The sequence below is a fragment of the Schistocerca americana genome, chromosome X, assembly GCF_021461395.2.
Source record: "Schistocerca americana isolate TAMUIC-IGC-003095 chromosome X, iqSchAmer2.1, whole genome shotgun sequence".
Classification (NCBI taxonomy): domain Eukaryota; kingdom Metazoa; phylum Arthropoda; class Insecta; order Orthoptera; family Acrididae; genus Schistocerca; species Schistocerca americana.
This window is the reverse complement of record NC_060130.1, coordinates 609976691-610003599: the sequence shown is the minus strand read 5'-3', so window position 1 is coordinate 610003599 and position 26909 is coordinate 609976691. Positions and strand designations below refer to the sequence as shown.

The 26909-nt window shown below is 37.0% G+C and overlaps 1 protein-coding gene across 1 annotated transcript in view; it reads right to left on the bottom strand.

The window, feature by feature from the left end:
* Positions 1-26909, bottom strand: part of LOC124554918 (protein unc-79 homolog) — an 859177-nt gene that overhangs the window by 259575 nt on the left and 572693 nt on the right. Inside the window, exon 37 of the mRNA XM_047128608.1 lies at positions 13329-13497. Within this exon, the coding sequence (XP_046984564.1) occupies positions 13329-13497 (169 nt within the window). The remainder of the gene's footprint in view (positions 1-13328; positions 13498-26909) is intronic.

The following is a 26909-nucleotide window of genomic DNA, read 5'->3' as shown; positions in this document are numbered from 1 at the left end:
ATATTTTGTTAATTCAGTAACATTCATAAATCATATAAAAAAGATTATCTCATCAAATAATTTGTCATAAACCAGTCATTTTTTGGTTTGGCCACTACAGCTGCATCAGAACCAGGCATGCAAAATGCAGTGCATTCCTTTATAAATGGGGGATCACAAATAGGATTGGTTGTGACTATGGTAGACAGCATGAGTGTCCAGTAAGAAGATTGAAATGAGACTGAGATGATGTTATGAAGGCTTCTTAAAAGCCTACTTATTGGTTAAGCTCCTAGGCCACAGAGCTATGATAGAAATGTGAAATTAATGATGTATCTAAATATTCAATTGCTATATATAGTTTCATACTAGTTTGTTAATTTTTATGTTTTTTAAATATTTTATTTTACTGTTTTTAAATGCATCAAAGTTGTCTGTAGTTTTGCTATACACCAAATAAATAAAATAATTAAATTCTTTGCTTAAATTAAAGAGTGTAAAAAGTCACATAAACATAATTTTTTTACTGAACAGAATATACTAAATAATCTGTCTAGGTAATATTAATATAATCAGAGTGGAAACATGTGGAGATTGCTGTGAAGCAATAAGAAACGGTTAAAATGTGAAGATTCCATACAGTTTCTTCAATCTGGTTGGAAAGTGATAAGGTTGGTCTTTGTTGCAGTAGCAATGGTGCTCATCACTCCATGATCAAGCAGTAGGAGCAGTTGAGCGTAAAACACAAAGCTGATCTGGCAGTAGCTAAAGCATAATATAGCAAACTGAAGAAAGGACAGCAGTCAGTCACAGAATCCATAATTTACTGCAGATCAAGATTTCAAATATATTGTAGTCATCATTGGTTCATTACCAACGAGTCCTACAGGCCTCAACATGTCGGAGCATAACATATGATAAAGTAACGCTAGCCTTTACATGGCTGCCATGTAAAGGAAAATGTCATTTTGTCATATGTTATGCTCTAATATGTTGGGTCCTATATGACTCTATGGGAATGCACCCACAATAACTATGATATAGTTGAAATCTAGATCTGCAATAAATTGTGGATAGTGGATGACTGAGGTACTTTCTTCAGTTTGAATATTCAACAGTCACTGCACACACAGGCATCCATTGGATTCCAATTTAGATATAATTATAGCAGCTGATACCCACAATCAACAGCAATGCAAGTGAGACTATTAAAATCCTAATGGTAAACTGCCAAAGCATTTACAACAAAGTGGCAGAGTTTGAAACACTCATGAAAAGCAATGAAGCTCACATAATACTATGTACAGAAAACTGGTTGAAACATGAAATTGATAGCAGTGAGATTTTTGGACAACATTTGTTGTTGTTGTTTGTTTGGAGGGAAGAGACCAAACAGCGAGGTCATCGGTCTCATCGGATGAGGGAAGGATGGGGAAAGAAGTCGGCCATGCCCTTTCAAAGGTACCATCCCAGCATTTGCTTGGATCGATTTAGGAAAATCACGGAAAACCTAAATCAGGATGGCCGGACGCGGGATTGAACCATCGTCCTCCCGAATGTGAGTCCAGTGTGCTAACCACTGTGCCACCTCGCTCGGTGGAGAACATTTAGTGTATATTAAAAGGACAGGCAAATGTGAAATTGAGGTGGTGCATTTGTCACAGTAGACAAGAAACTCAGATCCACCAAGATGTAAATTGAAGCTACATGTTAAATTGTTTGGGCAAGACTAAGTATCAGGGGTGAGCATAATATAATAATTGGATTCTTCTATTATCCACTAGCCTCATCTTCTGCTACAACTGAAAACTTAAGAGTAAAATTCAGATCACTTATGTGTAAGTTCCCCAATCATACTGTAATTATCAGTGGAGAGTTTAATCATCCAACAGTTAATTTAGAAAATTATAATTTTGTTACTGGTGGGCATGATAAGACATCCTGTGAAACATGACAATAAGTAGACCTGATCTCTTCAAGATTTCCACATCAAAACTGGTATTAGTGACCACGAAATCGCTGTAGCAACAATGATTACCAAAGTTCAAAAGGCAACTAAAACAAGCAGGAAGATATATATGTTCAGTAAACTTGATAAAAAATCAGTAATGTCATATCTCAATGAGGAACTTGAAACTTTCAGGACAGGGCAGAAGCACATAGAGGAACTATGGTTCAAGTTTAAAAGAACTGTTGACCGTCCACTGGATACATATGTACCCAGTAGAACTTCATAATGGGCAGGAACCTCCAAGGTATAGAGTCACTGTAAAGAAACTCCTAAAGAAACAGAGATTATTGCATAACAGGTGTAAAACAAAGCATAGGGCTATAGATAGAGAGATGCTGAATGAAACATGTTTGGCTGTCAAGAGAGCAATACATATGACTACTGTAGCAGAACATTGCTAAATAATGTTTCACAAAACCCAAAGAAATTGTGGTCATATGTAAAGTCTGCTAGTGGCACTGAAGTTAGTGTCCAGTCCCTAGCTAATGAAGCAAAACTGAAATTGAGGGTAGCAAAGGAAAAGCTGAGAAGTTTAACTCTGTTTACAAATGTTCCTTTACAAAGGAAAAGCCAGCAGAATTGTCCCAATTTATTCCTTGTACTGAAAAGATGAATGAAATAAATGTTTGTGCCAGTGGTGTTGAGAAAGAGCTGAAATCAATGGAAGGTCTGTCAGATTCTATACTGAATTTGTGACTGAGTTAGCCCCTGTTCTAACTATAATGTATCATAGGTCCCTCAAGGAGGGTGGGGAGGGGGGGGGGGGGGAGTGCAGGTCCACCTGTCTATGAGAGGGCTACTAGAAGTGATCCACAGAACTACCATCCAATATCCTTGATATCAATTTGTCATAGAATCTTAGAACACATTCTGAGCTTAAACATAATGAAGTATCTTGAACAGAATGATGTCCTCAATGCCAACCAGCATGGATTCCACAAACATAAATCATGTGAATCCCAACTTGCACTTTTATCACATGACATACTGAAGGCCTTAGATCAAGGCACTCAGGTAGAGCAGTATTTACTGCTCTTTGAAAAGCATTTGACTCTGTACCACACCTACAACTATTGTCAAAAGTACAATAATATGGGTATCAAGTGAAATTTGTGACTGGACTGAAGGCTTTTCAGTAGGGAGGACGCAGAGATGGATGGAGAGACATTGTCAGACATAGGAGTAACTTCAGGTGTGCCACAGGAAAGTGTGTTGGGTCCTTCATTGTTCATGTTGTATATTAATGACCTTGCAGACAGTATTAATAGTAACCTCAGACTTTTTGCAGATGATGCAGTTACTGTAACAAAGTACTATCTTAATGAAGCTGCATAAGTATTCAGTCAGATCCCGATAAGATTTCAAAGTGGTGCAAGGATTGGCAATTTGCTTTAAATGTTCAGAAACATAAAACTGTGCACTTCACAAAACAAAAATGTAGTATCCTATGTCTATAATATCAATGAGTCACTGTTAGAATCAGCTAACTCATACAAATAACTGGATGTAGCACATTGTAGAAATATGAAATGGAATGATCACAGAGACTCAGCTATGGTCTATTAGCAGAATACTGGGGAAGTGCAATCAGTCTACAAAGGAGACTGTTTACAAATCACTCATGTGGCCACTTCAAGAATATTGCTCAAGTATGTGGGGCCTGTATCAAATAGGACTAACATTGGATACTGAACGCACAAAAGGTCACAGGTTTGTTGTTTGATCCAGGAGAGAGTGTGACAGAGATATTGGAGGAAGTGAACTGGAAGACTCTTGAAGATACCAGTAAACTATCCCAAGAAAATCTATTAACAAAGTTTCAAGAACCGGCTTTAAATGATGACTCTAGGAATATAATACAATCCCCTATGTATTGCTCACATAGAGGTCATGAGTATAAGGTTAGAATAATGTCTGCACCAAAAAAAGGCCTTCAAACAATTATTATTCCTGTGCTCCATATGTGAACAGAATGGTAAGAAACTCATTGCCACCATTAGTCTAGAAGACTCCAACAGCTACAGTGCTCTGGAAACTGTGGACAAAAGTGTGCATATAGTCAATGGAGTTCATGAACAGCTGGACAAGACAGAGAAAAAAAGTGGAAGTCTATCCTAATAATAATCAAAGGGTTCATCTAAGTATGGGTACATATGGCAGCAATAAAGTATCCCACATAATCAGCTTCAGCTAAGAATGAAATTATAATTATAGTTTCACAAAAAATTATAAATGTTGACCAATGACCCATTCTCACTATCCAGAGATAATTTAATGAATGAACAATGGGAACAAAGTTACTAAGTGCCCACAGCAGATGATGAATTTTATTCTTCCCTAATGCAAAAGTTTTTTTCAGTTTTCATATATAATGTGTAATAGACACTTGCAGAAGAATCCAAGAGAAAGGGCTCCTAAGACGTGTTATTAAAGTACCTTGTGCCAGGAAGAAACAGCATTATGCCTCTAACAGCAATTATTAATTATAGTGGCCTGTTTTTTGTGTAATGCTCTTTGTCAAATTACAGATATGAAGTTCATACTGAAATCTATGACTATCCTTTTGTTACAGTTTTCATTCTAACAATGTAATAAAAATGACTGCATTTTCATAATATAAAAATTTTAGGCTGTATTTGTCAATTTGTGACATCACAAACTTTTATCATGTGGCTACAAGCTATATTTACAAATGAAACAAAATGATCATGTGGCATTGTTGGCCAGGAGGCCCCACCTGGTGAAGTTCGGCCGCCAAGTGCTAGTCTTATTTCAGTCAACACCACATTGGGTGACTTGCGTGCCAGTGATGAGGGTGAAATGATGATGAGGACAACACAACACACAGTCCACGAGTTGAGAAAATCTCCAACCCAGCTGGGAATTGAACCTGGGCCTGCTGTATGGGAGGCAAGCATCTTAAAGTTAAGCAGGTGGACTGCTATATTTACAAAATGTCCCACACTGAAGTTCCATTCCAATGACTTGCTGTCATTGAATTATTTGCTATTGAAATTTGTGTCAGGTTTTATATACATACAGAGGTGTATGAATCAGCTCCAGCAGGGTTAGGAGATGGGTAAAACACTTCAAAGGCAGGAACATAAACATACAACATAAATCCATTGTCCATAAAATATCTCCACACTATGCAACAAGGAAAGAGCTCAGGAGTTCAATAGTGAAGACAGACAGATCTGTGTGAATTAAATTGCACCAAAATTGCAACAGTACATAGTGCAGTCTGAAAAATTATTCAAAGAATGGGTAATGAAAAAGTATGTGCCACTTGGAACCTATTTATCAATCATAGACTACTAAGTTAAGAGATTTTGCAATAAAGGAGACGATCCTTTGATAAATAATGTGACAGGTACTGAAAGCTTGTTTCATGATCATAAGTCTAGAACCAAGTATGAAATGACAAGTTTCAGATTTGTCATCAAAACTATGCAAGGACAGTGTATCCTACTGAGCAGCATCTTTTGAGATGTAGAGGATTGTAAAGAATGATGGCAAGGCCAACCTCAAAGTATGCTAACAGATATTCAGAAAGTGCTGCATCAATATAAGTGGGCAACAGGAATTTACTTCTACTGCACAAAAATATTCAGACTTACAGAAAAAAATATTCAGACCTATAGAATAGTGGAGAAAAAAGTGTGCAAACCAATGTAGGCCTCATTGAAAAATTACAAAAAAAGGGTAGATTAAAATGGTTTCCATGGTTTGTATAAAAAATAAACACTAACCAACATAACATGGCTATTTATGACTTTCAATATGATTCAATATTGAGATGTAAACTTTGTGTCAGCTGGACAACTTTTTAACATACTGGTGATAATGCTACAAGAAGAAAGTGCACAATTACTTTATACTGTATATACTTTTTCTTCTACAGATTCCTAGTGAGGTGATTCTCAAGGATGGTGAACATGTCATGAAATACAATAAATAATAAATAACTATAAAAAGTATGCTAATGTACTGTCCATAGATCCCAAGTGAAACGGTCCTTATGGATGACAAATATGTCAAAACAATCTTAAACAACATCCATTTAAGTGATAAAAACTTGTCCCAAATGATGTATATGTACAATAAACAGAGGTGCATATTATAATTCATAATGTATTGCTACCATGAATCATCAACAGAAAATCAGTGTACAATACTTATTAAAGTTATCACACCACTATACTGAAAATGTTCAGAGTCACATTTTACTTAAAACACCTGTTATTTGATATTGCTAATGATATATACAAGAATCAGTTCTGCTAACCAAAAAATGTTAATGGAATAGAACAAATTAGTCAACAATAAATCTTAAAGGTCCTATTAAACTGAAATCCAGTAGTCATTAAAGTTTTTATGGCTGCTGATAAGTTATTTCAAATATGTGTGCCTGAATAATGGCCACCTTTCTGGATCAAAGTAAATGACTTTAAATCTTTAAGAAAATTGTTCTTATTTCTAGTACTGGTTCCATGAACTGAGAGTTGTAGCCATCATACAGAATTTTGTTGATGTTTACAATTTTCTGTGGTGAACTATACTTCCACAATACCTGCTACAGTACCGAATGTTTCACAGAATTGAAGGCCTTTTCAAAATCAATGAATGACTGGAATCCTTTGCTTTGCTCTAATATGATCATAAGAGAATCAATAAAAAGTCAACAAAACTGTGTTGTGCCCAAAAAATGGCCTGTTCATTACACAACCAAAATTAGTCAACTGAATCTTTAATCCTCTTTAAAATAACAATGGCGAGAACTTTACTGCACACTGACAGCAGTGTAATACCATGCCAGTTGTTACAATTTGACAAATTTTCATTTTTGGGAGCTTTACCACTAATCCATTTTACCACTTCTTTAGGGATTTCTCTTCAAGCCAAATATGCTTTGGTAAGGAGTGGAGCACTTTAACAGTATTATTGATATAGGATTTTAACAGGTCTGGTACTATGCTGTCTAGGCCTGGAGTTTTTGCATTTTTTGGCATCTCAAAGCACACCTAATTTCATCCACTGTGGGATACTGCAGATTAATATCATGATCTGCTTCAACTTCCATTGGAAAATCCCTCATGTATACCTCTTCGTCGTCTTTACAATTTAACAGCTCATTCAAATGATCCTCCCATCTCTGCAGCTGTTCCCATTGGTTTGTAATGATCACCTCATCCTTGCTCTTAACTGGTCCTTCATGCCTAAATGTCTTCATGGAAAGTTGTTTGGTGATGTTGGACAGCTCCTTTAGATTTCCCTGTCTTTCTGCCTCTTCTGCTAACTGTGACTGCTCATCTATCTATTTCCATTTATCTTGCCTTATCCTCAATTTTACTCTTTTGTGTCCCTCTGTGTATTCCTTATTCACTTCAATCCTCTGCACTCTTGTCTTACAGAGATTTAACTTTTGTTTCCTGCAGCTAATTTCATTTTGCGTGTCATAAAAAAATCCATTCTTTTCTTCAACCTTAATATGTTCTCTCCAGAATGTAGATGACTGTTTTTAAGCTTTGACAAATTTGTTATTTCCTTCCAGCATAATGTTTTCACTAGAGGTGACCCGGAATCTGTTTTGTAGTTCAAGGGCAAATATTTCTTTGATATGTTTGTCTTTTAGCCTTAACACACACACACACACACACACACACACACACACACGCACACACACAGTGATTGAGCTTGATTCTATTTGCCACTATATTCAGTCAGAACTCAGCCAAAAGTAAGTAGTGGTCACTTCCAACATTTGTTCCTATCTTATTTGGGACATTTAGCAGAGCATATCAAATCTTACAACTTATGGCTATGTGATATATATGATTTTCAGATGATATGGCGAGACGCACATTTTGTTATGGCAGTTGTGATGTGGAAACAGTGTGCCTTCAGTGTCCAGGTCATGCTCAGCATGCATATCTATCAGCAGTTCAACATCTACATTTCTATTCCCAATGGTGTACACACCCATGGTGTATTGGAGTCCTTCATAATCTCAAACAACTTTTGCGTTCGAGTCTCCCATTAAAAATTTATGTTTCTACAATTAGTTTTCCTAAGACTCCATTTAATGCTGTATAAAATGCACTTTTTAATTCTCCTTCAGTAGGTTCATAGCAGTGATATTATGCGAATTTGTTCTAAAATATAAAGTTTTTGTTCTTTCTGAAACTGATTTCTGCTCCAGTAAGCTCATTTTGCAGTTTTTAGATAGTAGGAGCCCAACACCAATCCTTTACATTGCATCTTCACCTGTCTCTCCTACATACAGCAGCACTCCACCATTCTGTGTCTCAGCTTCCCAGATTCTTGCCATCTTATTTCACTTACTTCCAATATGTCCAGTCTATAGATCTCCAACTCTTTTTGGCCTGTCTTAATCCTCCCACCCCTCTCAATGTTTTTACATTTCAAAATCCAATACAGGTTTTCTTTTTCAGGCAAAAGGTCAAATCATTAAGATCCATTTGGCTACTTCTCCTTTTAATTTCTGTAGTTTGAAGTTTTTTGGTGGTGCATGTTATCAGCCCACGGCCCCAAGTGTCATGGTGGGGCTGCCACCTCACGGCATGGATACCTGTCGAGGTTCTACTTCAGGGCCTTCCCCCTTACACCTACTCTCATTGACTATGTAACATTATCCATCCCTCCACAGTGAGGCCTATGTGCATCACTGTTGTTCTGGTTACCATGGATCTTCTGCTGCCCAAATTTTAGGGGACTTTGCCTGCTGCCTTACAATTACAAAGAGGAAAAGGAATAGATAAGATTCTAGGCAGGACACTGTGAGACACACTTTGTCCAGATCCTCTGTGGAGAGCTGCCCATCTTGGGAGACACTGCCAGCAGTTACATTATTGCTGGTATAACTCTCCACTTCATTAGAATACACAAGCTCCCTTGCACACACAGATAGAGCTTTGTTAAAGTGGTGTCTCCTGAGGGGGAACCTTGTGCAACACTGAATGTAATTAGTTCCCATTTGCATGTCACTGACTGCTGAATACAAGACAGTTTTCAATAGACACACTTTATTTCCTGTAAAAAAAATACACTATGTGATGAAAAGTATCCAGATACGCTTTTCATGTTAGGTGCATTGTGCTGTGACTTACTGCCAGATACCTCATATCAGTGAGCTTAGTAGTTATTAGACATTATGAGGTGCCCTGCAGAACTCACGGACTTCGAACGTTGTCAGGTGATTGGGTGTCGCTTGTGTCATATGTCTGTAAATGAGATTTCCACACTCCTAAACATCCCTAGGTCCACTGTTCCCAATGTGATAGTGAAGTGGAAACATAAAGGGACACATACAGCACAAAAGCATACAGGCTGACATTGTCTGTTGACTGACAGAGACCACTTACAGTTAAAGAGGGTCGTAATGTGTAATAGGCACACATCTATCCAGACCGTGACACAGGAATTCCAAACTGCATCAGGTTCCACTTCAAGTACTATGACAGGCAGGAGTAAGAAAATTTGCCAACAGTAAAATTCGGAGGTGGTGGTGTTATGGTGTGGTCATGTTTTTTGTGGAGGTGATTTGAACCCCTTGTTGTTTTGTGTGGCACTATCACAGCACAGGCCTACATTGATGTTTTAACCACCTTCTTGCTCCCCACTGTTGAAGAGCAATTTATGGGTGGCAATTGCATCTTTCAACACAATCGAGCACCTATTCATAATGCACAGCCTGTGGTGTAGTGGTTACATGATGATAACATTCCTTTAATGGACTGGTCTGCACAGAGTCCTGACTTGAATCCTACAGAATTCCTTTGGGATGTTTTGGAATGCCGACTTCGTGCCAGGCCTCTCTGACCGACATGGATACCTCTCCTCAGTGCAGCACTCCATGAAGAATGGGCTGCCATTCCCAAAGAAACCTTCCAGCACCTGATTGAAAGAATACCTGTGAGAGTGGAAGCTGTCATCAAGGCTAACAGTGGGCCAACACCATACTGAACTCCAGCATTACCGATGGAGGGTGCCACGAACTTGTAAGTCATTTTCAGCCAGGTGTCCAGATACTTTTGATCACATAGTGTATGATTTGACCCATTTTTTGGCAACAGCCAATAATTTATAATCTAATGAATTAAGTACATTCTCTCTGTATTTGCAAACAGCCTTCTCAATATCAGAATGCTTTAGAAATCTGAACGGTGGCTGTGACAAAGTGTTATCTGTAGACAGATGGTTAAGACCCTTGTTGTTAAGTGCCTTTTCTAAACTTTTTGAGAATTCTGGAGAGACTTAAATCTGAAGTCAGATTGATGGTATTTCTTTCTTATACAGAGGTTTAACTTCAGCATATTTCAGCCAATAAGGTAATGTTTCAGTGATAAACAACTGGTTGCACAAATAACTTCATTGAAATTTTATCATGATCTCTATTTTTTTTTATTTCAAAGATTTTACCTGATGTAAACAAATAATTATTATATATTATTACATTACACACACCACTGTGAAGTCCATGGCAGAGGCCACCTCCTGTTGTACCACATATTAAGGCCTCCTCCCATGTGACCCTGGATTCAGCACTGTAAGAATTACCTCATAAATGATTCTGCATGCTATAACCAGTGTAACCCTGTCTTTATGTACAAATTCATTGCAACAATATGATCATTGTAAATAAGTGCTGTAATACAATTTTTCTGTTTGATGTTGGATGGCTACCATACCTTAAGAGTTAGCTTATGCACCTCAGTGTACTGAATATTAACATGTTTTGAGACAAGCTACTTACAACCTCTTAAACAATAATATGTTTAAGATTTTTTCTGACATAATCCACATCCATGGGGACCACTTCATTTATGATCTGTAGAACATACGCTAGCATATTTGTTTTTATTTGTAAATATTTATTGTGTCTTCTTGTTTTTCAGACATGTTTTATGTCCTGGAGGAGCTCCTCACTATTGATTCATTTGAACAAAAGGCACATCTAATGTAATTTAACCTAATCTTCATGCTCCTCATTGGGTAGTTTGTGTCCATCTTCAAGTGTCGGCCAGCTCAGGACTCTCAAAATTCCATTACACTCCCCCGTGGGTCATACACTTGCACTGCCTTCCACAAGGAAAAGGTACACAAGGATGTAATTTGGAATACAATCAGATTGTAATACTCTGGAGCCAATTCTTGCTGAATGTTGGTTGAAATGTTTTATAATACAAATTTAAAATTTTTATTATTTGCCCCAAAAAATTATCAAGAATGATGACAGTAAAACTTACTTTCACTTCAGCAACTAAATTCACATTTCTGAAAATTGAAATGCAAAGAAAGAGATGAAACAAATGATTCAAAATTCAAGCAGATGTGTAGAACAATGTATCAGCATCAGATTATGAACATTTTGAGAAACAGGATACACATAGATCAAACAACATCCTCCATTGTGTGATTGGGAAAGTCAGTGTTACAGAAAAAAAGTGTCATGAAATGAAGTGGCAACGTGACAACAAGCACCAGTATACTTTGGCAGCACAGCAGAGGGAACATCAGCCTGTCAGAATTCAAATGGGGGTAGATGATTTGTTCTTTGAGAACTGGGACAGTCAAAGAGTGACAACTTATATTGTACAAGCTGTGATGCTATGATAGAAATGCTCTAGTTGAGCTAGTAATTAGAAGAGCATTATACACAATGAGAAACTGGTACTAAATTACACAGTGTGATTACAGCACAGGATAACTGCTGTTCTTTGTCACAAGGCTGTATTATACCTTTTTGTCCACAGTGTGGCCACAATGTTACAGCATGGCCAAGTGTGTGGACCTGTCTGCACTTATGGTCTAATGCTGCTGACTGTGAGCTAAACTGGTGGCACACATATCACTATGTTAGCTTTCATTAAGCAGATACTAAAATTGCTTCAGACAGTAATGAGATTGTGAATAAAGTTAATGGCATGCTGTGTGCGAATCTTAGTTGTTTTGTGTGAAACCTGCTGTAACAGTTTGTCTGTGACAGCCACAAATGTGTTACAGGCTACCATGATAACAGCAAACTGGAAACTTATTCTGCCAAATATCATAATGGACAAGTACCAAGTATGGCGTTTGGGGCATCTCTGATAACAATATTCAATGTCAGGTTCTATTATTTCAGAATGATCTGAACAGTAAGTGATATATCAGAACGATTTTTGCATCTAAGGTACTACACATCAAAGCTGTTTAACATGGCACTTTTTTAGCTGTACAATAGCTTTCCATATTGACAAGGAATGTAAAAGCAATTCTGAAAGAAACAAGGCTGTAATCATTTCCTTGATCTCCAAGTTTGCCTCAAACATAATGTGTGGAACATATCTGGGGGACAGGTTGATCTGTAACTTGTTCATCACTGCCCTACAGTAACAAATTTGGTAGTTTTTTGGCCTCACATAAAAACTGAGTGGAGGTAGTTTTTCCAGGAACACATCAAGGCCCTCTTTGATTGCATACCATAAAACTTTGAGGTTCTGATTTCAGTATGTAATGGTTTTAGATTATACTCTAACTATTGCAAAAAAACTGTATATTGGTTTGTATCTAATCTGTATCAATTTCATTTTAGACAGTTCCTTCATGGTGCTCCAGGTTTCAAAACTATTTATATATGGCATGTAACAACTGCAGAAATTAAAATCCAGACATTACAAGAAGTACATGTTTTTTTTCCTAGACTTCTGTAACGACTTTGAAAGTAGAAACATATGGTTCTGACCATTTCTATGCTATTTTTAGGTCTTAAGAACTAAAAAAAAAAAAAAAAAAAAAAACAACTCTGCCCAAACAGGTCATGAAGGACCAACGGTACTGACCAGCTGCTGTGTTATCCTCAGCCCACGGGCATCACTGGATGCAGACATGGAGAGGCATGTGGTCAACACACCACTCTCCCAGCCGTATGTCAGTTTACAATACTGGAACCATTACTTCTCAATCAAGTAGCTCCTCAGTATGCCCCACAAGGGCTGAATGCACCCCACTTGTCAATAGCATTGAGCAGACTGTATGGTCACCCATCCAAATACTAGCATAGTCCAACAGCACTTAACTTCAGTGATCTGATGGGAACCAGTGTTCCCACTGCAGCAAAGCTGTTGGGTAGGTCTTAAGAACAGTAACATTTAATAGGTTTTTGTAGAAGCAAACTTCAAAATACCAGCTTGCTCACTTCTATCCTATTGTAAAATGATGTCCACATAAAACATCTCCTGTAGATATGTAATAAAATAACTTGAAATGCAATTGCAACAGAATGGAAGAAAATGACTACAACATGAAAACATTTACAAACATGAAATGAACAAACCTATTTGAGTTTTTCTGTCATATTGTACAATTCTGTGGGATGATGAATGGTAGTCTTCTAATTCCCCTTGTATATGTGGTGGAGGAGAGTCAACTGCAGTTTGTTTGATAAGACGTCTTAGGTTTACTCCATGTGTAGACTCTTCTCGATTAGCTGTGGGTGAAGTACACTGTAACATATAAAGACCAACAGCTTTAATGACCATTTTTTCATGGCATAGCAATTTCCAACCTTAAGATCGAGACAAACAATTAGGGAGCCTTCCCTATGACAATTTTTCTGAATTATCATAAACTACCTCATTTAATTTTGACTTGTACCACTTTTATTTATTCTTCCCATCTATCTGAAAATTCATATGAAAGTAATTTTTTTTTGCTTCTCTATCATTACACATTTGTCAATTCTATCAGAAACAAGATTATTCTAAATACTCTCCAATCTGACTTTAATGTGGTTTTGAACACATAAATTTATGAAAATGGCTAATAACTCCTAAATTAATGCACTAGTAAGGTGAGGAGATGGGAAGAAACTACTTTACAAGCTGCATTAGTTGCTGTAGTTCATATTTCATCCAGTCCTGTAATCATTTCCGAGTTAATATTACTTTCTCTGTTGCTTTGCTAAATTTTTTCATAGATTGAGTAAAATTCGTATTTCCCATGACCTAAATCAAAGGTACATACATGATTCAGGGAGAAACTTATGTTGACATCTGCTTTTGATACATTTATAAAGAAATATTTGCTATATTTTGATTCTATGACATATTAGGTATAACGAATTTTGCACTTACAGTAATTTTGCAGTTCCTAATTTGGTAGCTATTTTACTGTATTCAGATCCTACAAAATATCATTTTACCTTTTGCTTATTTCCATGAGTGCAGATGAAATTCTTGTTTGCCATTTACTTTACAATCTTTATCATCTCCATAAATGTTGATTCATGTTGCTTAATATAGTTGGTAAAATAATTTTCATTACATTTTTGTCCATTGTGAAACTATTTATATTTTTACTATAAATATACACTTCAATTTACTAGTCACTGTTATGACAGATTTTACAGATTTTTTAAAAACCATACAGATCATTTTCAAAAAATTTGTTAAGGGTTGGAGAAGTTGAAATTCAACTGTTTACTGGTGACTTCCCCTGAACCACTTAATTCTTAAAATGATTCTGTTGTATGTTACTGGCATTATATCTTCTCTCTATCTGCTTCCATCACAATCTGATTCTGAATTGTTCAGTTTTGATTACTATTCCCTTTTCCCACGAACTTTTAAAAAATTTCCTATAGCTTTATTAATCTAAACACATTACTAACGTTATTTACAAAGTTAATTGTTACGTTACTCTCTTTATCCACAGAGCTTTTATTTTCTATACCTGTGTTTGTTTTGTTCCTAATGTATATTTTCCTTGTCAGCTGCTACTTCTAATTTCTTGTTGTGGAGCAATAAGTAAGTAAATAAATAAATATTCTGTTCCTAAAATCTGGCAATATCACTTTCTCTCCCTCGATCACATGTCTCTAAGTTTTTTTTCTTTTTTACCTGATACACATTTTATTTGGTGGCATTTGTCTCTCGGAAAACTCAAATTCTTGTGACATTTTTAATTTATCTCGCATTTAGTTTTTTCATTTCATTTTTGAATGGACAAAACTATTACCGAGAGAACTCAAAATTGAATCTTAATGCTCAAATTCTCAACTGCCTCTGTAGAATAAATTACAGGGTGAGTCACTAACTATCGCCACCAAGAATAACTCCAAAAGTATGATAGTAGCTGAAAAGTTTGTGGGACAAATGTTGCATGGGACAATTGGGGCCATAATATGACATTGGTTTCTTGTTGTTAGGTGGGGTTCCATCAGAGATATGAAGATAAACTTCATTATTTAAGTGGGATGCTATAGTTTGGTACATATTTTCTGATAGTGGCTATCAAGATGAATCCAATGATGTGCAACGGTAAGTCTTTGAAGGTCAAGAAAGGCCAAAAAGGTGTCATGAACATCCATTTACAGAAGGTGTTCAAAGTGATAACCATTGGTATCAATGCAGTGCTGCAATCTTCTTATCATGGATTGAGTGGTATTCCTTATCACTTTGGCACTTATCAAAGCACATGCCCTGACAATTCTCTCTCGTATATCATGCAAATAGCAAATATTCGCTGAATACAGTGTATCCATCTAATGTGCCATTGACATGTAAACATCATTCAAAGATTTTGCAATACAACACTAATAGGAACCATAAGACTAGTACTGTCAAATCAGGGGACTGTGAATGATGTATTCCATCACAGAACAACTCAATATGCTTCTCATATATGGAGAATGCCAACAAATTTCAGTGAAAGCTAGAGACTTATATGCTGAAAGATATTCTCAATGTACTAACCCTACATGTCATACATTTAAATATGTGTATGATAAATTTAATGCATCAGAAACATATCCAGCGAAGGAAAATTAGTCACAAGGAAATGGATATTGCTACTCTTGCCACTGTAGTTCGAGATCCTTATGTTAGTTTGTGCCAAATTGCAAGGGAATCTGGCATGAGCCAGAGTAGTGTTGTTTGGGTTCTGTATCACCACAAATATCATCCTTACCATATCAGCCTCAACCAAGAATTAACTGGTGCAGATTGTATGGCTCGCACTGAATTCTGCCAATGGGCTCAATTTCAGATTCAGAGGGATGACACATTTATATTCGATTTTATTTACTGACAAGGCTACATTCATGAACCATGTAAATATTAATTTGCATAACATGCATTATTGGGCAATTGAAAATCCACGTTGGCTGCGGCAACCTGCACACCAAAAAACGTGGTCGGTGAATGTATGGTGTGGAATTTTGGAGGACAGAATTATAGGCCCCTATTTCATCAAAGGAAATCTTAGTGGTAGGAACTACACCACATTCCTGCAAGAAACATTAGGTCTGTTACTGGAAGAAATACCTTTAGGAACAAGGAACAGAATGTGGTATCAACACAATGGGTGTCCAGCACATTTATCGCTGATGGCTAGAAATGAGCTGCAGAGACAATTCCCAAATCATTGGATTGGGTGGGGAGGAGATGTGCTGTGGCTAGCTTGTTCACCAGACTTGACACATCTGGATTTTTTCTTGCGGGGACTCGTAAAAGACATTGTTTATAAAGACGTTCCAACTTCACCTGAAGATATGCGAGAGAGAATTGTCAGAGCATGTGGTTCAACAAGTGCCAATGTGATGAGGAATACTACTCAATCCATGATACAAAAACTGCAGCACTGCATTGATACCAGTGGTCATCACTTCGAACACCTTCTGTAAATGGATGTTTATGCCACATTTGTGACCTTCGAAGACCTTACTGTTACACATCATTGGATTCATCTCGATAGCCTCTATCAGAAAATAAGTACCAAACTATAGAACCCCATTTAAAAAAATTAAAGTTGAGCATTATATCTCTGAAGTGACCCCACCTAGAAACAAAAAACCAACGTCATATTATAGCCTCCATTGTCTAAGGCAACATTTGTCCCACAAACTTTTCAGCTCCTATCATACTTTCAGAGTTATTCTTGGTGGCAATGGTTAGGGACTCATGCTGTATAACTGTCATCAGGGCTATGGTTATTAATTTATATCTACAGTTATGCTAACTGAATAATTTAAGTAATCATTAAAAACTTTGAAACATGTGTTGAACCTTCATGTTCATATTGTCTTTCTTTGAAATTTCAAGCAATTTAAAAGTCAGTAATGAGCATTCTGTAAACTTAATATTAATTAGCATAAGTTGCAAAAACAGTAGCATTTTTATGAACCCTCAGCATAATGAAGGAAAAATGGGCCAGCCCCTTGTTTTATTAAAACTATTACTTGTAACTCTGTCAAGACTGTGGTGAGAAAAAATCCTTTATTTGAGGTGACTAGTTTTGAACATAACATCCATTATCAGAGCATCACCTCCATCATAAATATTGATACACAGCATAACCACTACCTAAGCGAATAGCCACAAACTGTGATCATGAGTAACATGTGTAAACTCAGGTCCTGATGCTGTTTGGCATGAAATTCTGATGATTTGCAAATGTACTGGTTGTATTACATGTCAATACTTACAATGAAGGTGATGGTTCGATAATGGATCTCTTGTTCGAAACTAGTCACTGCAAACAAAAGGATTTTTTCTGACCACAACTCTAACAGAATTACAAATAGTAGTTTTAGTAACATTTTTACAAAACTACCTAATATCCCAAAAACCTCCTTCAGCTTGAAGTTAGTGATGGCTTATGAAAGGATTGTCTGTTAGTAACATGATTATACCTTCAGTTTGTACAGTTAGTTGAATTCTGGTGTAAAAAGTAAAGAAGAAAGATGAGAAAAGTCATAAACCAATTTGGTTTGTGGCTTAAGTAAAACACTCAAATATCATACTATTAATGTCCTGCTAAATGAAAAGATGTCCCTATTCGCTTGAAAATGTAAGTAACATTTCTTTACTGCAAGCTGAACAACGGTCAATTTCAGTCATTACTGATTAAGACAAACAAAGTCATATGAGGCCTGTCTACAAATTATCTGATCTTTGGCCAAAAAAATATTTTGAATACCTGACGAGGTTCGAACTCTAATCCCCTTCAAACTAGGCCCCTTGTGCTAGCACACACTTAGCCCACCAATCCTTCCACTGCTGGAAACAACTCTGCAAGTCTTCTTTTGGAACAGTGTTCAGTTCCATTGTCATGTTCTGCATTATTTCTTCTCTGCTCTCAAAACAGGATTCTTTCAGTGGTGTCTTCAATTTTGGAAACAACCAGAAGTTGCAATGAGCCATGTCTGGAGAGTAGGGAGGCTGGTGAATGGCTGTAATTGCATTTTCAGCCAAGAAATTTTGGATCAAGTGGGATGAATGTGTGGAGGCATTGTCGTAATGAAGTTGCCAGTTTTTCGCCGTCCGCATGTCTGGTCTTTTGCGGTGAATTGTGTAATGGAGCCACAAGAGAACATTTTGATAGTACTCCCTTGTCACTGTTTGTCCTTCCAGTGTGTATTCGTGATTCACAATTCCATGGACATCAGAGAAGATAGTCAGAATCACCTTGATTTTGCTTCGCACCTGCCACACTTTCTTCGCCTTGGAAACTCGGGATGCTTCCATTGCGACAACTGTCTTTTTGTTTCTGGGTCATACTTGTACACCCATGACTCATCTCCAGTAATCACAGTGTGCAGAAACCCAGGATCAGTGTTGGTGGGGTCCAGAAGATCCTGTGCAACATCAAAATGGGGTCTTTTTGTTCCCGCGACAACAACTTGGACACGAATTTTGCAACCACTCAGTGCATGTTCAAACCATCATGCAAAATTGCATGTGCCATGTGCCGAATCTTCACTCACAACAACCTCTTGGGCAATCTCCCGCATGGTCAAATGATGGTCCGCCATCAACAAATTTTGAACATCCTCAACAACAGCTGCACTCTGAGCAGCTTGGGGCCTGCCAGAATACTGGTCACTCTCCACTGATGTGTGGCCATTTTTGAATCAGTTGAACCACTCCTTAATTTGTATTACACCCATTGCATCTTCTCCAAACACCTGCTGAATCTTATGAACTGCTTTGCTTTGAGAATCACCAACCTTTTCACAAAATTTGATGCAGTATCTTTACTCAACATCTTCAGTCATCTTGAGAGAATCGGTAACCTTATGAACACGTTGTGTAGCACCTCACTCAGCGACTAACAGGCAGTGACTGACATGATGGAAGGTGGGGACAAAATTCAAGCATGCTCATAAAGATCTCTTCCTTCACTGTGCACAGTGGTGCCACACTGTTGTCTCTAGTTTGCATGGGAAAATCAAAGGTCAGATACTTTTTAGGCACACCTCGTATTGTCTGGGTATTACTATTGCTAGAGGGTAGAGGAAATGCAATTATTTGAGGTAGCTGCATAGGCAGAATATACTATTACAGTATGAACCTAGTATAGTACTGTTACCGTGAAGAAACTTGTGTTTTTCAATTAATGTGTAAAGTAAATGTCAATTACTGCAAAGAAAGACCTCAGCTGTCAATTGAGTCATTTTAGAAGTGTCGTGAATGCTAAACAGCAGCATTTTGTATTCATTATGGGTTACATTCAGAAAGGTTATGACAGAACTATATGTGAAAATTTCTGTAACACAGAAAAACCATCAGACCAGAACTAAATTTAATGAAAACACTAACCAGTATTTCCTTTTATGACCAAAATGATCGAATTATATGAATATTACAATTCACAGTGCATTTAGAAGTTCAAGTTAAATATGTAATACTGGTATACGGCTGATGAGGAGTCACATACATAAGTTCTCACAATCATTAGGCCTACATAGCCTTGTAGGAAATACCATGATTTGAAAATGTCAAAGGCAGCTAAACATACAAATTATAGACATTGAGTGCGGTTGTACTATTATTGAAGATCTAGGAGAGTTTTAGCAGAAAATTCTGCAATTATTAGTTCAAAGACATGTCATATTTTTACATAGTAATCCTGAGCTAACAGAAGAAAACCATTTCAAACATATGTACAACACTAGACAATAAGAAAATTTCATGCTTCCACAACATCGCTTAAAACTCTACCAACAGACACCCCTGTACATGGGAATGAAAAATTACAATAAAGTCAAGGGTAGTGATGTACTGAGCATGGAGATAGGTTCACTGAAGAGAAAACTATATGATCTCCTGATGGAAAATGCTACTATTCAACTGAGTAATTTATAAACGATGAAATCATCATTTGAATAGTGTGACTGTTTAATATTACAGCATTGTGTATGAGATTGTATGCATATATATAGATAATCTACTGTTACGTCATAAGAAAAACAATTTAATAATATTACTTTGTCCAATATCAACCTGCACTGGTAAAAAGTAGTGAGAGGAAATTATGTATATCATAAGGCTAAAATTGACGAGTCTCCTGTACAGCATGATAAGATGATCTGTAAATGTATGTTATGAGATTAGTAAAATACAAATACAAATGCACAAGAAGACAAGAAAACAGTAGGACACACAAGCTGGAACATTTTCAAAACTTAATATTTTCTACTACACACAAGCATATAAAATAATACCTCTTTCCTCCATAAGCTTTCAGATTTTTTCTCCATGACTGTTTACTTATTCTTTATGTTAAGAATGAATGTTATATGTATTTCTGTTCCATCTACAAATGACTTCTACATTTCATGAAACATGAGTGTTACTGTGAGCTTACATTTACTGACTTGAGAAACTCTTAGTTTGGTGAAAAAAAAAAAAAAGTGTCAGTGGTTAAAGGCTAGTGTCAAGCTTCAATATATGCCCCAGAGTAATTATGTTGAGAATGATAATGTTTTATCAGTAAATATAAAATACTAATTATCTATGATGACACATTAATGATCATAATATGTTATGAAAGACACCTTCAGTATCCAAGACAAAGTTTTCCCATGTTGTTTTCTGTGAAAAATAGAACTATTTGTAATTAAAATGACTATAGTTTCATTTAAATTAGGTAATGAATACAGATTAGTTTTGATATTGAAACCCATGTTGAAAATATGAAAGAACTGTGAAAAAATATACAGAGAAGTAACAAAATGATCTTTGATAGTGGCAGAAGCTGGAAGAAGAGAAGTTGGTGATTATGGATCCATTAATTTGTACATTCAAAGGATGTAGATATTTGAAAAGTTTGTAGGGTCTTTGGTGACCTATGTAGTAGACAGAAACATAAAATTTCTACTTACTGCATGTTCATTGTAAAGTTTCTGGGGTATTCTGATGGAAAAATTCATCTACAGTATAACAATGAATTTGATTTTGAATTAGCACTCAGGATACTGAAGGAGAAAATGGCTATGTAGAATTTGACAGAAAATGCATTAGAAGCCCTATAACAAGTCAAAATTAATGAAAAAATAGTTAAAGTTCCCTAAATAGCTTCAGAGATCATAGATCTTATTGAATGACACAAAAATTCTGTGTGCACAAGAAGTATATGAAATAAGTGCGGAAAAGAATGGCTACTGTAAATAAAGTATTGCAATAGAAGTTTTTTTTCCTGTTCAACAATCAAAGGAGTGGTGGCAAAATCAAAGCACTGAAATATCTATATTACAAAGTATTTATGGAACAATATTAGAGAAGGAATGTTGCTGCTCATCATATAGTGGAGTTGCTGAGTCGCAGATAGGCACAACGAAAAGATTGTCACAGTTATAGCTTTTGGCCATTAAGGCCTTTGTCAACAATAGACACACACACACACACACACACACACACACACACACACACACACACACATGCAAATGTGGCTCGCACACCCAACTGCAGTCTCAGAACCACTAGTGGTTCCAGTTGCCTGAGAATGCAGTTGTGTGTGCAACCTGTGTTTGTGTGTGTGTGTGTGTGTGTGTGTGTGTGTGTGTGTGTGTGTATTGTTGACAAAGACTTTAATGGCCAAAAGCTATAATTGTGAGAATCTTTCTGTTGTGCGTATCTGCGACACGGCATCTCCGCTATATGATGAGTAGCAACTTTCCTTCTCTAATATTGTTACATTCCATTGTTTGAAAGTATTTATGTAAATATTTATCTATGAAAGTGCAAGAAAACAACAACATGTGATTACAAACATCACTAAGAAGACAACAAAAGACGAATACTACAAATACAGTCTAAATTAAGGAAATGCCAGAGCGACTTTTCAATTTTTGCTCTCAAAAGTAGAACAGAATGTACCAAATAGTTTAATAGAACAAGAAGTACAGCTGCTATTGTGTCCAATGATTTAAATTAATATCAAACATAGGTGTAAGACAGACACGAGGAACCCAACGTGAAAACATGATCATATTAATATGAATGTGATTAACAACATAATATTTTATTTCCTTAAGATAATTTTATGATCCACACAAAGGCTTTAGTACAGTTTCAGAAATTCCAACAGTTTATTATGATTATTTCTATAACACCTGCTACTGATTTTATATTTATGGGGGACGACAGTCACATAGAACTTTTTGAAAGACATTTCTGCCATTTGACTGTAAATTACTATTCAGTTATTTCACACAATCATTATTTTGGCTTTATAACCATTCTCAAGTGCAAGTTGCAATATAATTTAAAGTGTCTGACATGTCCAAATGACATGTCATCATCAAAACAACTTGTCAATTGGGTATGTCAGACACTTTGTGGCATTTCAACTTGCACGTTAGACTGGTTTATAATACCATAATCACGATTGTGTGAAATAAATGAATAGTAATGGCAGAAATTTCTTTCAAAAAGTACGACAAGAATGTTTAAGAACTCACGTAGTGCTTCCATATAGAGGATCTTCAACAAGTGCTTTCTCTGTAGAGGATCTTCAACAGAATCCAAACTGTGCACTTGCTCAAAGGTTATTGTCAGGAAAGTAATTCTGTATTCTTTTGTAAACTACATTCTAAAATGATAATGAAAATGATAGAATGAGGTTTATGGGTCTATAATAATAGGTCGCTGGCTTATCTCTATTTTTATAAATATGTTTTACTGCTGCATACTGCAGTATTGCAGGAAATATCATTCACACTTTGGTTTCCTACAAAATTATCTTCTAGCTCAGTTTTGTTTAACAGTTCAGAATGTTGAACTTTGGCGACAAATCTCCCCATACTCAATGAAAAGTTCATTAAAAATTTGGGGTATTTTCAGGTAAATACTTAACGGGATTCCACAGTGAATTTTATTCACATTAAAAGCTTTTCATTGATGAAAGGGGTACTATCCTTCAAACAACTTATTCCACTGAAACAAAGTAGGCTTTCAAACCTGAAGCTGGTACTCAAGATCAAATTTGTTTCTGTGACTTCACAGTCACAGAACCACAACATGTGGTTATGCTTGTAAGAACTGATGCAAGAGGAAAAACTGAATCAAGGACAAACCATTTTCTGTCAACTGATAAAATGTTTGACAATCAAGCTGTGTACCACAAGAAAAGTTTGGATGGTGACAACCTGCAGCATCAGCTTGCTGAGATAGAAGAAAAACTGACAGGAAGACCAGTGCAGAAATAAACATGGAATTTATGTTTGCTGATCAGTGCGTAGGACTGTGAAATTGTACAGAAATGTCATTTTATAGATTCTGAATATGTGCATTTTAATTTCTGATATACTCTATGAGGCAGTAATTGTGTGAAAAAGTCTATAAAAAAGTTTCAGCTATTGCCGGGAGAAAAAAAAAGAACCTATAAGAAAAGATTGGAAAATAAGTTCACTGAGGAAGCTGATATGAATCCTTCAATAGTTACTCAGATGCATTTTCCAAATGTGTTTATTGGGAAACACTGAAAGGAAAGTGAGCTAATGCATAGGTGTGGACATGAATTCCTCTCCTGTGCTGATGTCTACATCTAAGAGTGGCACTTGCACTCAGTGTCATCAATTATTTGTTGTGTATAGCCCAGTCTCAGTCTTCCCTAGTAGCTTTTACCCTCTATCATCCTGCCCATCCTTTTTGTCAATATTTTACATATGTTCTTCTCCTTGCCAATTCTGTGGAAACCTCATTTTTTATCTTGTCTGTTTATGTAATGTTCAGCAGCCTTCCATAGCAGCACATTGCAAATACTTCAGTTGCCTTCTTTTCCAGTTTTCCCACAGTCCAGGATCCACTTTCATACAATTCTCTGCTCCAAACATACATTCCCAGAAATTTCTTCCTCAAATTAAGGCTGACATTTGATATTAGTAGACTCTTTTTTGTCTGGGATGCCCATCTGTGCCCGAAAACACCTGCTTTTTATGTTCATGTTTCATCCATCATGTGTTAGGACTATTTTGTTTCCAATGTAGCAGATTTCCATCGGCTACATACCTATCAACCAACCAGGAAACGGGCTGATACAACAATTTTATTATAGATCAGGAAATGGGGACAGCAGAAATGAATCTGTAATGATACTACAATTTTGTCATAGATAACACATGTAGACAACTGCATGACTTATAAATAAATAATTATTCAAGAGGAAAACAGTTATAATATCTCTGTGATTTTTGCACTATAGTAATCAGTTTATTAAGAAGCTTCAGAGTCAGAAAGTTTAAATATTTTTTTTTTATAGTCATGGTATTTAGTTTGTCTTAATGTTAAGGAAATGTGAGCAACAAGATTTCACACAGAAATATGCAACAAAGGGCAAGGTTGGCCACTTGGGTCACACAGCACATGATACTATCCTAAATTCTAGGTACTAATTGCAGGTAGATAACAAGAATTCAGCATTCAATTTGGCATGCACTAAGGATGACTGCAGCAGTAAATGGGTTAAGGATTTATTGTTGGAACTATCTGTTAATCAATTAGTGTATCTGGTTTAAATTTTGCAAATCATAATATGTATCATAATTTATGCTTCAATAAGAAAATGACAGATTGTCACTCACGACATAGAGGAAGCCTTGAGCCACAAACAGGCACAAAGAAAAAGACTGCTCAAAATTTAAGCTTTTGGACAAAAAGGTTCTTGTTTCATAATAGAGAACACACACACACACATTCCCACAAGCACAACTGACAATCACGTGGGCACTGTCTTAGAGCACTGGGGCATGACTGTGATTGCGTCTGGCATGAGCAGCCATCTGCTGAGGTGGGTGATGGGGGAAAGGAGGAAGCATGGCATGGATATGGGGATCGATAGCAGGTTTACGGGTGGGGTAGGATGCTGTGTTGCCAGTGGGGTTGTACAGGGCTGTGGTGGGGACAGTTGGTTGGTTTGTGGAGGTTGAAGGGACCAGATTACAAAGGCCATCAGTCCCTAGGGACAGTCTGCTAGGTACAGAACCAAGAGGCTCTGCTGGGTCGGGAGGTAGAGGAGAGCATTAGGGAGGGGGATGAGACTTGTAAGGGTATTGGTGGGATAGAAGGTGTGGGTAGCACTGGAGTGGAAGCAGGGAAGGGGATAGGTTGCTGGAGGACAGGGACCAGTGAAGGATGAGGTCAGGGGGTTGTGAGAATGAACGATATGTTATTGGTAGGGTTCCCACCTGCACAGTCCAGAAAAGCTGATGTTGGTAACAAGGATTCAGATTATGCAGGCCGTGAAGCAGTCACTGAAGTGAAGCAGATCATGTTGGGCCACATCTTCAGCAAATGAGTGGTCAAGCTGTCTCTTGGCCACAGTTCAAGGTGTCCATTCATGTGGAGAGACAGCTTGTTATTTTGCAAAAACAGACATAATGTCTTATGGGATAACAGCAATCAGTGATTTTATAATGTTACTTTAAATCCGTCTTGATTGCAAATTTTTTTATTATTCATATGACCGGTTTCGGTTCATTCAGAACCATCTTCAGATCTGATATTTAAGTTACAGGAGTAACCCGTCCAATTCAGCAACTTTCACATGCTAGATGTGACGTAGCATTTAAGTTACAGGAGTAACCCATCCAATTCAGCAACTTTCACATGCTACGTCACATCTAGCATGTGAAAGTTGCTGAATTGGACGGGTTACTACTGTAACTTAAATATCAGATCTGAAGATGGTTCTGAATGAACCGAAACCGGTCATATGAATAATAAAAAAAAATTTGCAATCGAGACAGCTTGTTAGTTGTCATACCCACATTGAAACTGGCACAGTGGTTGCAGTTTAGTTTGTACAATAGATCAGATGACTACTTTTACAGGTAGCTCTGACTTTCATGGGGTAGGAAATGCCTGTGAAAGGTTTGGAGTAGATGGCAGTGGGAGCATGTAGGGGACAGGCCTCGCATCTAGGTCTATTGGGAGGATATACACCATGAGGTGATTTGGAGTAGGGATGGACAAGAATGTTGTGTAGGTTCAGTGGGTGATGGAATACCTCTGTAGGGACACATGGGGAGGACAGTAAGGAGGTTATTCTTCAGTTCAGGGAATGATGAGATATAATCAAAACCCAAGCAGGGAATGTAATTAAATTTCTCCAGTCCTGTGTGGTACTGAGTCATGAAAGGAGTGCTCCTTTGTGGTCAGACAGTGGGTATGTGGGAGGTGGTAGATGACTGGAGAGACAAGGCATGGGGAGCTGTTTCTGGTTGAGGTTGGTAGAGTAATTATTAGTCAGAGAGCCTTGGCACACTTGGAGGAGTGCTCATCACTACAGATGCAAAGACCTTGGGTCATTAGACTGTCTAGATGAGACTTCTTTATATAGAATGGGTAGCAGCTGTTGAAGTGGAGATATTGTTGGTGGTTGGTAAGTTTGATGTGGATGGATATACTAGTGTAGCTAACCTTGAGGTGGAGGTCAACATCAAGGAAGTTGGCTTATTAGGGTGACGGGGATCAGGTGAAGCAAATGAAAGAGCACGGGTTTAGGTTCTGGAGGAATGAGAACAGGATGCCATCACCCTTTGTCTAGATCATGAAGATGTCATCAATGAATCTGAAACAGGTGAGGGTTTGGTATTCTGGGTGGTTAGGAACGATTCCTGTAGATGGTCCATGAA